The 17,840-nt window shown below is 36.2% G+C and overlaps 1 protein-coding gene across 1 annotated transcript in view; it reads right to left on the bottom strand.

The window, feature by feature from the left end:
* The window catches only part of WNK1 (WNK lysine deficient protein kinase 1), a 176,450-nt gene that overhangs the window by 45,769 nt on the left and 112,841 nt on the right, over positions 1–17,840 (bottom strand). The window contains 3 exon segments of the mRNA XM_043965409.1: positions 993–1,323; positions 3,273–3,492; positions 5,889–5,977. Coding sequence (XP_043821344.1) covers positions 993–1,323; positions 3,273–3,492; positions 5,889–5,977 — 640 coding nt within the window.

Below are 17,840 nucleotides of genomic sequence, written 5' to 3'. Positions count from 1 at the left end.
CAAGTTTGTATTATTATAGTACTGGCTGCTCATAGTGTTCAGCAAGAGTTGTTAACACTGACTTGAACAGAGTCAAAATGGAAAATTTCCTCTAATGACTAAGCTTACTATCCTCTTTAAGTTAGCTATTTAAAAAGCAACTTTCATTCCCACTAATTTCTCTGTGTGTGTCTGGATTGGGTCACAGAACAGCATTTATTAGGTTATCTTTATTTTATTTGGTCTGAACCTATAATTTCATCTGTGTAGGGAGTTTCTTAGAAAAGAATTTTTTGCTACCATTTGAGTTCTGTACCTTCTTTGCCACTTTGAATCTTAGAGAGTTATCTGGGAATATTGATCAGTTAAATGAATTATCCAGTTTTACCCAGCTACTTTGTATTAGAGAACGGACTTGAACCCAAGTTTTTGTGACTCTGGGGCTGGTTCTTTATCCATTACCCCATGCTGTCCTCTATCTAGTTAACTTTAGTTCAAACTAACATAATTTTCAAAGTCTTCCAACAATTGATGGGTTTTTGTTTTTGGTGGGAGCAGAGGGTTAAGTGACTTGCCTAGGGTCACACAATTAGTAAGTGTCAAGTGTCTGAGGCCAGATTTGAACTCAGGTCCTCCTGAATCCAGGGCAGGTGATTTATCCACTGCACCACCTAGCTGCCCCCTAGCAACTGATGTTTTATAGGGGATGCATTGTTTACTACTGCTTTAATTGAAAAACTAGAGCTGTTATTAGTTCATGGACAATTATACCCAGGTAACAGATTGAGTCTAGACATGTTAAATGGAGCATTTATCAGATTAATGGGTTCAATCTCATGATCATACATGTAGGAAAGAGAAGGCAGATCCAACTCATTTCAATTTCTATCTTAGAATTAGAAGCCAATGTCTTTTAATTCCATTTGAAATTAAAAGATTAATGAACAGGGGACCAAAAAAAATGGTACTGTGTGATATCACTGGCAGAACTACTCTGTTATAGAAGTACTTACATAACACAGATATACTAGGTTGTTGATATTGCAGTTGTTGGTGTTGATCTGCCTCTGGTTCTTCAGGCTCCACTTGGGTGGAAACTGAGGCTGACGTGGTAGAGACAGTAACTGTGCCAGTGGTAGAAGGAATTGGTTTGGTCCCACCTTGAGAAACAGTTGTTGGTTGTTCAACTTGCTCCTTAAGACTGATCTCTTCTTGCTTTCTCTTCTCTTGTTCTTCTCTTACCAACTGCCGTTGTTCTCGCTTTCTCTTTATCAGGGATACTCTGTCTTTGATGGCTTTGGCCATGGTCTTGTGATCTCCTTCACACACATACCCTGATTCTACCTATAGGACAACACAGTACATTAGGAAATATCAAGGAGAGAAAAGAGGGATTAGATCTGGGAAGAAACTGCTTCAAATATAGCCTTAGGGAAAACTGAATTTAGCAGATCTTGACCTAGGTACTTCTCAACTCCCTTTTCAAAAGTGCATACAAAGAGGCAGCTAGGTGGCACAGTAGATAGAGCACTGGCCCTGGAGTCAGGAGTATCTGAGTTCAAATCCGGCCTCAGACACTTAACACTTACTAGCTGTGTGACCCTAGGCAAGTCACTTAACCCCAATTGCCTTGCTAAAAAAAAAAAAAGTACATACAAAGTACTTGCAAGGGCCTCATACTGCAACACCTAAACTAGGTTTACTCCTCTGGAACACTGCCTTAGACTCTTCTTTTGTACTTCTCCCTCAATAAAACTAGCCTGCCTTGTGTCTCATTAACATTGGAAATGGTCTGAAAAAGTTTTCAAGCAAGCATTAAGTACTTATTGCATGTCAGGCACCATGCTAGGTGCTAGAGATTACAAAGACTAAAGACAAACAAACAGTTCTTGACTTAAAGGTGCTTACATTCTCTGAGAAGAAACAACACATATGTATGCCTATGTATATAAAATATATAGAAGATTTTTGGTAATCATTTGAAATGATTAAAAATGGTTCATGTAGTTGGTGGCACTTGAGCCGAGTCTTTCTTGAAGTGGCAGTGAAGAGATAGTACATTTGAGGCATGTAGGGCAGGTGGCACAAAAGTACAGATGAGAAATAGAGAGCTGTGTATGATCTACAGTGAGAAGACAAATTTGACTTAGAAACTAATCGGTAGAAACATGCTAAGGGTTATTAGGAGGGCTAATGTGATTGTTCCAATATACTATAGCTTTACTTCAAAGTTGGCAATTTCAAGCACTGTGGGGGCCTTGATGTTAAGTTGGGAGATTTTTGGACAAATACTTTTTTGGGGGGTACCATTCGAAGATATGCAGTTACCTAGGTCACCTCAAGGTTTCTCCCAGCTCAAAAATCTTGTGACTCTACAATTAAATATATAAGTGTGTGTAAATATGTATATAGATAAAAGGGGCCCTAGCCTTTCGAATCAAAGAAATAAAATCTGGCTCCTTTATTTGTGACTGTCCTTAAGAGTACTTAAGTATTTCTATTCTTGGTTTTACATATTTATTCACTGAATGAAAAGAACCATTGCAAAAGGAAATTCCTAGCCTTTGTCCTAAGACCTCTGGTGAGGAGGAATGAACTACTCTCATTCCATTTCTGGATAGGTATAACTGTTAGGAAGATTTTTTCTTGCACCAAGCCTAAATTTGGCTCTGCACCTTCCATCAATTACCCTAGTTCTAGTCCCTGGGGCTAAGTCTTTTCCATATGACAGCCCTTCAAATACTTGAAGACAACTCCCAGTTACTCAAATCTTTTCTTCTTCTGATTAAACATGCCCAATTTCTTCAGCTGATATTAATATGGCATATTCTTGAGACCCTGTACCATTTTGGTTGCTCTGCTTTGAACACACAAACTTTTCAATGACCCTTTAAAAATGTGAATTACAGAACCAAACCCCATATTCCAGACATGATCTGATGAGGGCAGAGTATAACAGTACTCTCACCTCCCTCATCCTAGAGACTTTGCCTTTCGATCCCGCCTAAGATTGTACTAGCTTTCTTAGTTATCACTGCTGACTCATACTGAGCTTAAAAAGCCACTAAACATGACTAAATCATTTTCAAATGAACTACTATTTAGTCATGACTTCATATTGTACCTGACTTTACATTTATCCCTGTAAATTTCTTTACTCCAATTTTCTTGCCTGTCAGGATCTTTTTGTATCTTGACTATCATTTAATACATTAGTTACCCCTCTCAAATTTGTGTCATTTGCACAATTTTACACAGACTTTTGGAATGGCCACAGAAAGAACACCATTTACCATTTCTTGAGCTACATCTTCTGGGACATCTCTCTCCAAATCAAAAGAAAATTCAATAGCTTCATTGTCCTTGTACTTCCCCTTCAACTTCTTAATATCTTCAATTCGTAACCATAGCTTAATGGCTATCTTTTCACCATCATCTTCTTCAGCTAGTTCTACTCGTACCCCTGTTTCCTCCTGAAAGAAGGCATGGTTCAAAAGGTCTTTGATAGCATATCTAGAGAGAAGGAAAGGAATAATAGCATTAAAAACAAAACAATCTCTCAATGTGGCAGAATCCTTCAGTCTTTCTACCAAACAAAGCAATTCATCTGTTTCCAATATAAATTAATAAATAAATAAAATACCTATTATGTTCAAGGAACTGTTAAGCACTGGTGACACAAAGACAATAATAACAGTCTTTGCCCTCAAAGAATTGTACATTTTACTAACATGGCTTCCCTTAAATTTTCTCCAAACATAAGAAGACTCAATTATTTTACCAATTCATCAATATGAGGCTTCTTTTGACTAGCAAAATGTGATTAGTTATATGAAATTATAATTCAATTTCAATTACTAAATATTAATAGCTACATATGTACATCTATATTTATATCTAGCATTTAAGTAGTACTTTCAGGTTTGCAAATCACTTTACAAATATTATCTCATTTTATCCTTACAATAACCAAGGGAAGTAGTTGTTAGTACTATACTCATTCTATAAATGAATAAACTAGAGCAGATAGAGGTTGAGTGACTTGTCCAAAATCACATAGCCAGCAAGTATAAGGCTGAATTTGAACTCAATTTCCAGACTCCAGGTCCAGAACTCTATGCATTTGTGCCACCTAGCTGCCTCCTACCTATGTTTTATCCAATGACATCTTATATCAGTTATAATACACAAAATTATCACTGTTGAATAAAACCTATAAACTCTGACTTCAAACAAATTGTTCCATATTCCAATATCACAAACTAACTATATTGATTTTTATTCCAGTTTGGAATGAGTAAAAAAACCTTAAATTAGATTAAGAATCTATTCTTCTGGGGCAGCTAGGTGGCGCAGTGGATAAAGCACCAGCCCTGGATTCAGGAGTACCTGAGTTCAAATCTGGCCTCAGACACTTAACACTTACTAGCTGTGTGACCCTGGGACAAGTCATTTAATCCCCACTGCCCCGCCAAAAAAACCAAAACAAAACAAAACAATCTATTCTTCTTAAAACTCTCTTCTATCTATAAGAAGCTCTTTTTTAAAAAACTCTTAGTAGTTTGAAAGGTCTTGATGTTAGAAGCTTTTAGAACATAAGAATGGGAAAGTGAAGCTATTAATTCCTCTATACTTTGATAACATATAAGATCCCCCCAGTCTTCATGAAAAAGAGAAACATTATTACATAATGACTACAGTAATGTAAATGAAAAGAACCACCACAAAACAATTGAACACGAATACTGTATGATTACAAAGAACAAGCATGGTCCCAAAGAAGAGGTATCAAGAAGACAAGCCTCCCGCCACTCCTTGACAGAGGTTGGGAATGGAGGGTGGGGATGACATGCGCCCAATACATGTGGAACACTGAATATGAATTCAGACTTTTTTGATTTATTGGTCAGTTTTGCTGATTCCCCTCTGCCTTGTTCCTCTTTTTCTTTTAAAAAAATTGTTTTCTATATGGAATGGCCTCATGGGAATGAGAGGGAAAGAGATACTTGGAGAAGTTTAGTGATACAAAAACAAAAGTTATTAATAAAAATATGTTTTTTAAAGACAAAGAGAAAAATTTAAATTTAGTTTGTCATGTTTGCACACTGTCAGACTTAGACTAATCAAGACCAATACACAAATAGTTTAACTGACTCAAAAACAGACATTGGATCTTAGCCAGACCCCAAATGGTGATGAGTCAGTCATATGGCAGATATATTTGCCACTCCTCTGAGAAAAGTCCTCTGTTAGTACAAATGACTAAGCTACATCTCCTCCTAAGCCTCAGGCAGAATCCTCCCGATTTTGTTTTTTTTTAAACGAAAGGAAACTGGATATTTAGTTCCTTTTGGTTCTGGCACAGTAGCAGTAATGATTCAAGACCTGTATATTTCAGTTTAAAGAACCAAAAGGTTATTTTTACCCATCAGAATTTAGTATTAGTGAAACTTAAAAATATTATAAAACATTCAGCCTTTAATAGAGCTCCTTTGCATATTTATTTTAGGGAGATGAAATCCACTTTTGCTTTATTTCCAAAGTATATTATATGGTTGGGGGTGGGAATAAAAAGGAGAGAGAAGAGTGTAAATCGAGGTAGTAGTAGGCAGGTGGTATAATTTGGCCTGTGGTACACCATAGTGGTATATAAGTCAGAGTATAATAGAATTTTGTTGCATCAATTTGCATAACAATTGGTAGGACCAATAATTAACTAAGTTATTCAATAACGAACCCAAAATATTGATGAGTAATTTGTCTTTGCTAGCAGGTGAATGATGTGAAATATACTTTTTAAAGGTTAGATATTATTATGCTCAAAACATGTGTGTGTGTGTGTGTGTGTGTACTCGCTCGAATGCTTTGTCTACAATACAAACACCAAGGTCCCAAAGAAAATCACTTACCTTTCATCTTTGTTTTGGCGTATGCATCCTTCAATAATTTCCTTTACTTCAGGAATTGCTACTTTGTCAAAGCTGGCTGGCTTCACCCCCTGAAATACATAGGAATATGAGCAGAGTCAAATTCAGATAGCACAGTACAAAACCAAAGCATAACTTTCAAAATATTATCAACTGTTTTTCATGCAAATACACTTAGCTGGTTTTGGTTTTTCTCTTAAGACCCTATATCTTGCCTTCTTTAGAAAAATCTACTTCAGATGCAAATTATGGTGTTGGAAGGGGAAAACAAACTGTACCTTCCTGGCTTTCTTCTGATATGCCTGCAGGGGTTAAGCCATGCAGGGTCAGAGCTGGGTAGCTGCAACTCCAGCTCTTCCCTAGAAAACAATCACGGAGAATTAGATAGTAGGGTCACCTACCGCCATGTGGCTCTTGCCACTATTGATGAGGTACTATCCTCTCTATGAGACTACGGAAGAATTCAAGACTAGCTGCATTAATATCTTTTGTGCTTTCGGTAAAGGAAGTAATTGGGGAGAAGAACACAAAGATTTCATTGGTTGGAACATCTTTTGTACAACCCTTGTTTACTAGTACATTAGTCACCAGAGAACTTAATTTTGAATAGCTAACCCATATGTAGGCATGAAGTTACATGTTCAATTTTGCAGACACAGTAAGGGGATTCTATTATAATACTTAGTAAAACATAGCAGGCTATAGGATTTAGGTTCAAAATGATGATTGAAGAATAAAAAAATATTTAGTGTTGGTAAAGTACAAACCTAAAAGGGCTAATTGTTTAGCCTGTTTTAAGAAAAACCATCTAGTTATTTAAATAAAGTAATCTAAGGACACCACAGATCAATGGTGGGAAAGTGCAAACCTCATAGAAAATCTTCCAATAATGAATGTAAGGGGAACTAGGTGGCTCAGTGATAGAGTGCCAGGTCAGGGGGACCCGAGTTCAAATCTGGCTTGGACAATTACTAGCTATGTGACCCTGGGCAAGTCACTTAATCCTGTTTGCCTTAGTCTCCTCATTTGTAAAATGAGCTGGAGAAGGAAATCCTAAATGGGATCATTAAGAGTAAACAAGTGGGGGCAGCTAGGTGGCGCAGTGGATAGAGCACCGGCCTTGGAGTTAGGAGGACCTGAGTTCAAAGCTGGCCTCAGACACTTAACACTTACTAGCTGTGTGACCCTGGGCAAGTCGCTTAACCCCAATTGCCTCAGTAAAAAAAAAAACAAAAAAAAGAGTAAACAAGTGGACAAGACTGAAACAACTAAAACCATAACAATGAATGGAAAATTTAAACTCAGAGTAGGAAGGGATTTGATGCAACCAGTATGTGAACAAGAATCTTCTCTATAACATACCATATGCAGCAAGGGTTCATCTAACCTATTTTTAAAAAAAATTTCTGATATTAAGGATTTTAATTATTCTGAACTTGACAAATAAAGATGAACATTTCCATATACAATGAAAAAATTGTATGTGAAATCACAAATTTCCATCCTGTATAGCTTGTGTTTTTAAAGCATATGATAAATTCTACATGTTTGTTATAAAACTAAAAGCTTGTGTCCCCCTCTGAATTTCATAGTTTTGTGAATTAAAAAATGTTTGCTGATTTTTTTCTTCTTTTTGATATCACTATGACCACCAACGCTCTCTCTTCATATTTCTCTCCATGCCTGAAAACCCCCCACCCTCCTTTGTATCAAGAAATTATAGTCGTCAAGCAAAACAAACCCACAGTTCGGACAATATTTTAAAATGTTATTTCCCCCTGTTAAAGGTGGGCAATACCCTTCATTATGGCCTATTGGAATAATGGTTGTTCACTGAATTGATCAAAGCTCTTAAGTCTTTCAAAGCTATTTGCCTTTACAATGTTATGTGGTCCTGTTCATTTTATGCAACTCTTCACAGGTTTCTCTAAATAGATCTTTTTTATAATTCTTTTTTGGGCAGGGCAATGGGGGTTAAGTGACTTGCCCAGGGTCACACAGCTAGTAAGTATCAAGTGTCCGAGGCCAGACTTGAACTCAGGTACTCCTGAATCCAGGGCCAATGCTTTATCCACTGTGCCACCTAGCTGCCCCCTTTCATCATTTTTTATGATAGAGTAATATTAATTATGTTTCCAGAACATACTTTATTCATATGTTCCCCTCTTAGATGCCAGTTCTTTGCTTCAACAAAAGGTGCTGCTATATGTATGATTTTTTTTGCTGTCAGTCACATCCAACTCTTCATGACCCCTTTTGGGTTTTTTTTTTTGGCAAAGATACTGGGGTGGTTTGCGATTTCCTTCTCCAGATCATTTTACAGATGAGGAACTTAGGCAAACTTACCCAGGGGCACATAGCTAGTAGGTGTCTGAGACCTCATTTGAACTCACAAAGAGGAGTTTTCCTGACTTAAGGCGTGGCACTCTATACCAGGGCTTCTTAAACTTTTTCTATTTGCAACCCCTTTGCACCTGAGAAATTTTTATGTGATCCAGGGTATATAGGTATATAAAATAGGTATACGCAATATTTTATTGTTGTCAAATTTACTAAGCTTGATTAAAGGGTTTCTACTCCCTAGACATTATAAGTCAAATCTTTCAACTTATTTATTTTCACATGATAACTTAATTCCAATCAAGATTAGATTACAAATTATGTCTAAGCCAAAAGGCCACTTAAAATTAGTAATCCTGACATGTGAGAAATATAAAAGAACTCCAACAATGATTGGAGGTCTTCCCTCAAAAAGACAGAATAGGATTAAATTCACATTAAATACCACTGAGTAGTCAAGGACTATTAAAAGTTAAAAGAACTTCTGAGAAATGTTAAAATTAATATACAATTGCATTTTATACTTAAAGACTTTGAAACTGACACCTTCTGGGTACATAGGAAAGTGTCTAAAATGGTTCACTCTTGATATTGTTTTTTGAATGATAGCTCCCAATACTGCTTAAAGGGCTAACTATTCATAGTTCTGATTTATCAAAATATAAAGGAAAAATTAACCATAACTAGATACTATGGTAGCATAACTGACAACCCCAAAAAGTAAAACCAATTATAACTACATATTATGGTAGCATAATTGACAACCCAAAAAAGTGAAATCAATTATAACAAACCCAAAAAAGTAGCCAGGCAGACTGAGAAAGGGAATTACCTTCACCCAGCTGTAATTTACCTATCTACATAATTATCTCTGGGACAGCTAGGTGGCACAGTCAAGTCAATAGAGCACCAAAGCCTGGAGTCAGGAAGACTTGAGTTCCGATCTGATCTCAGACACTTACTAGCCATGTGACCCTGGGCAAGTCACTTATTAACCCCATTTGCCTTGGTTTCCTCATCTGTAAAATGAATTGGAGAAGGAAATGGCAAACCATCCCAATATCTTTGCCAAGAAAACCCCAAATGGGGTCAGAAAGAATTGCTCTCTACTGAAAGGACTCAACAACAAGAAGCCACCTTTGAGTTCACAAAAGCAGCTATACAAAAGTGAGGGCTACTGTTGAAAACAGCTACTAGAATCCAAAGGTTACTCATTTCCAAGTGATATTTGTCATTCATAAACTGCTACTTAATCTACATGGTGTGAGCAAAATATGTAATGTTCACAAGACACATACCTTTTCTCCATTAACATTCTACTAGGGTATGAAAGTAATCTTGGGTTCTCAAAGGTTCTATCAGAGCATAAACTCTTCTAGGTTTTACCAAAATTGGAAAAGTTTCACATGCTGGCATGGTGTCCAACTCTATAACTATTACCCAAGGACTAATCTAGGTAAGTGCAGCAAGGCCAATCACCTGGATGTCCCTAGTGTAATGAATGTTTTAGCCAAGGCAATGACTGGCAACTATATATGATAAGTCATAGCGAGGTTGTTGTCTATAATGGTGAAGAAGAGCAACCACAAAGACAAAATCATGTGTCACTCAAATATTTAAATATAGAAGAACACATATACTTTCTTCAATCCCATTATTCTCAAATGAGGTTAAGAACACCTCAACTCTAAAAATGGGCAAACAGTATAATTTATTCAAAGTCACATAGCAAATTAATGGCTAAATCAGAAATCACAACTTATGTTCAAAACCATTAGGTTGTGCTGCTCTGCTTCTAGAAATGAAAATTACATTTATAAAGTTCCATAGCATATGCAGGCATTATTGGTGTTCTTAAGGTGCCAAAGAAGCCAATAAACTTTTAAGACATACCTTATTAACCAAATAGCTCAGATACTTAAGCATGCAAATCTGAAGAGATTAAGACTGCTTATAAAAATATACTTAAATACGAAAGGGTTTAATAGCTGAAATAAATGGTAACACAAGAAACCTTACCAGAAAGCCAACATTATGAAGTCCACTCCACCAAATATTGAATATGGTGATCCTACTACTTTTAAAAGATTTATTGCACAGCAAAAATGTATAGACTGTATACAGAACAGCATGATACTAGAAAAAATACAAGTAGAATATGGAAAGAAACCTCAGAATTTGGCATCAACTATAGGAAAGCTGACCTATAAATAGCTGTAAAAATCAGAAGTGATTTGATATAAATTCTACTGAAGCCATCACAAATCTGTAGGGGTTAATATCTGTGTAGAGGTACTAATCATAGCAAACAGGGTTCTGGCTCTAGACATACAACAATAAAGGCTCTGCTGAATTTCCAAGTGCAAATTGTCTGCATAAATCTACTAGTAATCACCTTTAAAATAAAAAAGGGGCTTTGACTAATAATTTTTAATTAATTTAATGACAAATTAAGACAAAATAACTCTTAACTCCCCCCCCCCATTTTATTCTATCCAGAGGCCAGTATAGGCAACAGGAAGATCTGTTCTTAAAGAAATCCAAGTATTCTCTGAACAATTTCAGCTGCTCAAGGGTTTGCAGGCAAATCAAGAGCTAACATATGAATATAAACATATTTACGTGCACTGCTTTATTTGGATAAAAAATTGACTCACTTTATTTTGCATCCCATGTACTTAGGGCTCTTTGGGCAAAGCATCCCATGCAAACACAAAATGATCAAGTAGAAAAACAAAAAAATTGCTTCCTAATGGATAATCTCCAATGGCTCAATCTTCCAATTCCTAGAATTTTCAGCCTCACTTACTTTAAGCTTCAGGTTCAAATCTGTTATTGCAACAGTTTTAACTTTATCTCAATGGGGGAAAAAACAAAACAATACTTTTTTTGACCATTCAGAATAGAGGAAACTTTCCCTCCCTCAATAAAATACAACTACTTCAAATATTTGCTTAACTTTGTTGTTTTTGTATACTAGTTTATTCCAGGGAACTTTTCCTATTAAAAAACAACAATGAGCAATTTTTTAATAGGAATCAAGTCACAAACTAAAGTCTAACCAAATTATATTAATTTATTTTATAAACATGCAAAACCCAATAAATTCAACAGTACTTTATGCATATTCCCAAATGGTTGGAAACAAGCCTTTACCCACCTCATTTGCACAATCCTTTTGAGAGCAGCAGCAGCAATGGGAATTAAAGATGACCAATACAGAGCAAAAATCTCTCTTTGTAAAATCCATCAGAAAAGACAAGGTAGACAAGATACCTTGTAGTTACAGAAGGAAATAAGGTGGGGATGTGTGGACAATGAGTGGGTTAGTGGTCTATTAAGACAAAAGACTAAATTAACCCACAGCACAAGGAAGGCAGATTTCCAAGTTGGAATGAAGCATAGTTTCCTGTTTAACATTAGCCATGCTTCCCCAACTCTCAGACATCAGTTTGCTCTGCTTTGGAATCTGGTTGTTCTCTTCTAGCCCCAAGAACAGTATTACATGCTAAGCAACAAATAAACTACTCTGATTCACTGATCCTCCTCCAACAGCACAAGTTCCCAAGGGCAGGTAAAATGAGATTTTTATTTACTCAACGCTCCACCCCCTAACTCCAGGGACCAGCCCCCTCTTTATAAGGGTAACTATCTCAATGGCTGGTATGTACATAAAACTAGAAATCCATTAAACTAAATACTTAGTCTGAAAAGACAAAAGGGCAGAATTTAGTGGTATAAAAGGATGTATAAGGTAGTGACAATAATAATGATAATGACAGAGTAACTAACATTTACATAGTCAATACTACATGCCAGGCACTGTGCTAAACACTTTACAAATATAATCTCAACAACCCTGGGGGGTAAGGTACTATTTATTATTAATTCCATTTATAGATGACAAAATCAAAGCAAATAAAGGACCTCTGAAGTTATCAAATCCAACTCATACACATAAATCTCCTTTCTAGTGAAAACCATAAAACAGTGAAGACACTAGGTGAAGCAAAAAACAAGCATTTAAAAAAACTCGGTCAAGTCAATAAGTATATAGTAAATGCCTACCATGTGCCAGACACTGTAGTAAGTGCTGAGAATACAAAGAAATTTAATGGACAATCCCCTTGCTCTCAAGGAACTTAGAGAACCATTCAAACAACTACATACAAACAAGATACACACAACATAAACTGGAAATACTCAACATAGTGAAGGCAATATCCTTAATGAGGAAAGACTTTCCCAAAGAAGGTGGCGTTTTAGGAGGTGGAAATGAGAAGGGAAAGAAATCTAGGCATGAGGGGCAGCAAAAATGCCAGTATCACTAGATTAGAGTCAGGGAGAGGGGGCACCCTTGGAGGAGCAGTAAAGCAGCCCATTTCACTTTATCTTTATCTCATTTGCTTAGCCTAGAATTCAGACCCTCTACAGCTTGATACCTAATTTATCCCTTAAACAAGAATATTTCAAATAAACAAGTCTATTCATTTCTCTTCAAACATAACATTCACACGTCCATTTCTGCCTTTGTTTATGCTGTTTTCCCTATATGGATTGTTTCCACTCTTTTTTTTTTTTTTTTGGGGGGGGGGGAGGCAATTGGGGTTAAGTGACTTGCCCAGGGTCATGCAGCTAGTAAGTGTCAATTATCTGAGGCTGGATTTGAACTCAGGTACTCCTGAATCCAGGGCTGGTGCTCTATCCACTGTGCTACCTAGCTGCCCTGTTTCCATTCCTTTTTGCCTTATCCTGCCTGGTCCTATGTTTTCTTTAAGGCTCAACTCAAATTATACAGAGGCTATAAAACTTTCCTCAACTTTGACTTAGTTTCTGTGACTTCTCCCTCCTTTGAACTTGATTTAGTATCTATACAACTCAGTCTGGCATTCAGAATGTATCTCCCCAACTAGATTCCTGAAGCACGACCTTGAGGTCAGAGACCATGCATTGTACTGCTCTGAATCACTAGCAATGAGTAGAAAGCTCCTATAGGTATTCAATAAATGTTTGATGATAAGGATAGACAGTGTTCCCTGCACAACACAAGAATTGCTAAATCTTCATTTTTAAAAACTATTAGTAAAGCTGGTAGAGCAGAAAATAATATTAGCTTAACTAATATTGAATTGAAAAAGTAATTATAATAGACATATGAAGTGCATTTCACATGCCTGTTATTTCTTCCTTCCCTTTACTACCAAAGCAGTAGATTGAGGGTTTTTTTTTTGGCTTCGAAGCCCAGAAGATCTAGGTTCAAGTCCTGTGACTCTGGGCTAGTCACTTAACCTGTGAATGTTCTAAGTAACTCTATAAGAACAAGTGATAATGTGCTTCACCTGGGAGTTCCCTAAATCACAGGGCCAGTCTCTATCCGTATTTAACATAATTTAATTGGAATAAGGGTCTTAGATTCCAAAGTAAAATTGAGGGTTTTTTGTTTTTAACCATACACCCAGTAAGAAACTACCAATCCATATTGGCACTTGCTCAGCAATTTATGGTCCTGGAGTTGCCTCTAAAAATTGGATTTACTAAGAATAATTCAGAGTCCATATGGGTTTTATGAAGCAATTTTAGGAACTTACACATAGCAGTTGTCTCTAACTTTAATAATTTTATATTTACTGACTGAACAGAGTTTTATAATAAATACCTTTAAAAGGCACCTCAGTTCATTCATACAGGTTTTCTTTTACTTTCAGAGTACAAACTAATTGTTATAGGAGGATGGGCAAAATTGTTATTATGACTCAAAAGAATTCATTACCACTACTGGAAAAACTTAAATATACAACAAGGGAAAACTCCAAACCCCATGCAAGTTGCAATTCTAATCTATCAGTTTAGGGAAAAAAACGTTCTCTATATTATATATGTGTTTATATTATAGTACTATATATTTCCTACCTCAACAAGGATCATAAGAGAAAAAGATTTTATCTCTAACATATAAAAATTAAAGGCAAAAATTAGAGATGGGATGTTTTCTTTTGAAAGTGTTGTTAAGGCTCTACCATAGGACAGGAATACAACTTATAGTCTCTTCCTTTATTATGTGATTACTGTAGCTTGTTCCAGTGGATGTGAGAGGTATAAACAATTCGAGGCTATTAAAGAAATCACATAAGTTTTCACCAACTCTTTAACCCCCTATCTATCATAGATCAGTTTCAATGATTCTGTAAAAGAGCAGGGTGAATTATACACCCAGCTAAAAGGAATTTTACCCTAACTGCTTTAATCCTTTTTTTTTCCCTTCTGAGAGAACATTCAGACCTTGAAATCTAGGGGCTAATGGAATTAGTGACAAAGTCAAATTACACAAACAAAGTAATTAAGATCTCTACATTTCTTGCTTGGTTGTTAAGGGGCTGGATTCAACTAGATACTTACTGGTATGAACCATTAGTTTACAGGAATTTGAACAGGCCCTATGATCCTGATGGAAAACAAGCGCCTTCCAGTTTCCCTACCAAACCTTGCTAAGTAATACTGTTATAGGAAATTAGTTGGTCTCATGATTCCCATAACATACTAAGGTTCATTACTCTTTGGACAAAAGAAAACCCGTGTGCTACTGCAACCTTAAAAGTGCTGTCCTTCATATATAAAAGCAATGTGACTGACAACTTTACTTATTTAAGGGATTCTTCTAGAAGCAACACTGGATTGCACAGAAAACATTCCCTTACACTGTCATTGAATTGTTCTGGTATGTGTGCCGGTGAAGAAGGTAGCTCAAGATCCAAAATAAAGTATACAGTTATGAAATAGTTTTTTTCTCATTCAAAGCTGACTAGCTTATATGCAGCTTAAGCCATTGTTACAGGCTAAAAGCTATTCTCTCACCAACTGAGCTCTGTAGGCAAGATGCCCCAAGAAATGAGTTGAGATCTGGAAATAAAGGCAAACAGCAATAAAAAAAGGTGATTTCTCCCCTACCCTGAGTCTTTGCTTTGGCCTATTAGTATTAGATTAATAACAAAAAAGTTTTTTTAAGTTTTATTTTTTACTTGCTAGTTGCATTTAATATCTGACTTCAATACTAATATTTATACACGAAAACATTTTAATAACTAGGCTGCCATTACTGGTTACATTCATAACAAAACAAGGTTGGACAAGTGCCTTATGCCAAAAAAAAGTACATTCTGTAGTGATCTTGTCTTCTCTATATAATAAATGATATAAAAGGAAGGACTACCAAGCTGATCTGCCTCTAGCAGAGATAGAGGGACTTACTTGACTTTCAGGATTCTAGCCCCTGGAGCACAGAGCTTATAATTTCCCAAGTAGGGCAGCTAGGTGGAGAAGTGGATAGAGCACCGGCCTTGGAGTCAGGAGGACCTGAGTTCAAATCGGGCCTCAGACACTTAACACTTACTAGCTGTGTGACCCTGGGCAAGTCACTTAACCCCAACTGCCTCACTAAAAAAAACAACAAACTAAAACCAAAAAATAATTCCCCAAGTGACTGAAGCTACCTGTGCTTTAGGAGGATGCTTGAGAAATCAACCCATAGATCATAGTTACCAAACCATGGGACTGGACCTTCTGATATTAGGGTCTTTTGTCCCTTCAAACAGAACTCCCACATTTGTCTGGTCATCATGTGCATCTAAGTGGAAAAACAGTAACATACTTTCTTTCCTTCAATTTCATAAATGAGTAAACCAAACAAGATTTTGGAAAAAAATGTACTTCAGTCTCATTATTAACCACAGACACACACTCTTCTTTCTACTTACATTCTAACATAAAATGACCAGGCCAATCTATGAATAATGTACAACAGATAGAAGACGACATGTGATTGAAAACTTTCGGGGCTCAGAATAAAAGCATAAGCTACTGCCTATTGGACAGTAGTCATATAGCAAGAATGATACCGACTAAGACAAGGAATCCAATTCAATCGAACAAATATTTATTAAACATCTACTATGAGTGAGGGAGGTACTGTGCTAAGGGCTATCAGTACAAATACAAAAATAAAAATAATCTCTACCTCCAAGAAATTTATTATATTCTACTGGAGGGGGAAATATAACATCTAAATGTATATGTATATGTGTGTATATACATATATATGTATATGCATATGTATACACACACATACAAAAATATACAAATCGTGTGTGTGTGTGTGTGTGTATGTGTGTGTGTGTGTGTGTGTGTGTGTGTGTGTGTGTGTGTGTGTGTGTGATTAGAGGGAGAGAGCACTAACAACTAGAGGGATCAAGGACAAATTATCCTTGTTCTTTGTTTCCTTCCATTCTTTGTTTATTCTAAATCCATTATTTTCATTTATCTAGCAGTTCAAAAGAAAAAGAAGATAAAGAAGCTGACTGACATTCATATGAATTATTCTTGCCACATATTTACAATTCTAGAAAATTAATTTGTGGGTAAAGACAATACAATTATAAATTCTAAAACTTCACTGGAATTAAAGATGGTTCTGGCTTCTCATTTTCTATGAATAAAGTATCAGTCACAGAGCTGGAAGGAACCTAGTAAGGACCATAGGGTATTACTAGATAACTCCTTCCCTTCAGGAAGGTAAAGTCTAATAATTCAGGGTAGATAGCTAGCTGTCAATTTTCTTCTTGAATAAACTAAAGGATAAAGATGCTATAACCTTCCTCAAGAGGTATGCTTTGCCAGACTGCTTTGCCAGTAAGTTTTTCATTAAATTGGATATGAAACTACTTCTCCTTCAGTCCTGAGTCTTTAGAGAAAACCTAAAAATGATAATGTATGTAATGATTGGACAAATTGTTCCTAACAATCATACTTAGTTAATATAAAAATTATTCCTGTTTTACAAATGAAGAAAATATATCAAACAAGCAAGCAAAAAGCATATTAAGTACTTAGTAATTGCTTGGTACTATGTGAAGCAGCAGTGATACCAAAGACAGCCTAGGTGCCTTAGTGGATCAAGTATTAAACTTGGGTTTAAGTTCAAATATGATCTCAGGCATTTACTAGTTGTGTGAGTCTGAATAAGTCATTTAACTTAACCTCTGCCTCAGTTTCCTCATCTATAAAAAAGGGATAATAGTACTTACCCTCCCAGGGTTGTTATAAGGATAAAATAATATGTATAAAGCACTTTGCAAACCTTAAAGTCTCATGTAAATGCTAGCTATTGCTATTACAACAAAGAAAAAGCAAAAAATCAATTCAAACCCTTAAGCTTACAGGAGAAGGATTGGTATATACAAGTTACATACAGAGTAGAAAGAAAGTAACCTTAGAGAGGATGGCACTAGTAGCAAGGGAGACCAGAAAAGGTGTAATACATAGGGAGGCATTTTAACTGAGTCTTAAGCTAGTGGCATGGCAGGGAGAGATAAGATGGATCATCGCATTCTAGGAGCACAGTGTCTATGATATTTAATCTAGGAAAGATCTAAATAGATGACAACTCAGCTAAGAGGAGCTGATGGAATCACCAAGTGAATGAATGCAGAAAGAAAAGGTGACCTAGGGCAGGACCTTGAGGTTTACTTATAGTTAGTGGGTATGGCATGAAGATGAATCCATGACAGCAGCAGAATCATCACCACTAGTGGTACCCTACCT

This window comes from Dromiciops gliroides, chromosome 5 (genome assembly GCF_019393635.1).
Source record: "Dromiciops gliroides isolate mDroGli1 chromosome 5, mDroGli1.pri, whole genome shotgun sequence".
NCBI classification, from domain to species: Eukaryota; Metazoa; Chordata; class Mammalia; order Microbiotheria; family Microbiotheriidae; genus Dromiciops; species Dromiciops gliroides.
The sequence above is the reverse complement of the archived record's forward strand: the minus strand, read 5'-3'. Positions and strand labels throughout refer to the sequence as shown.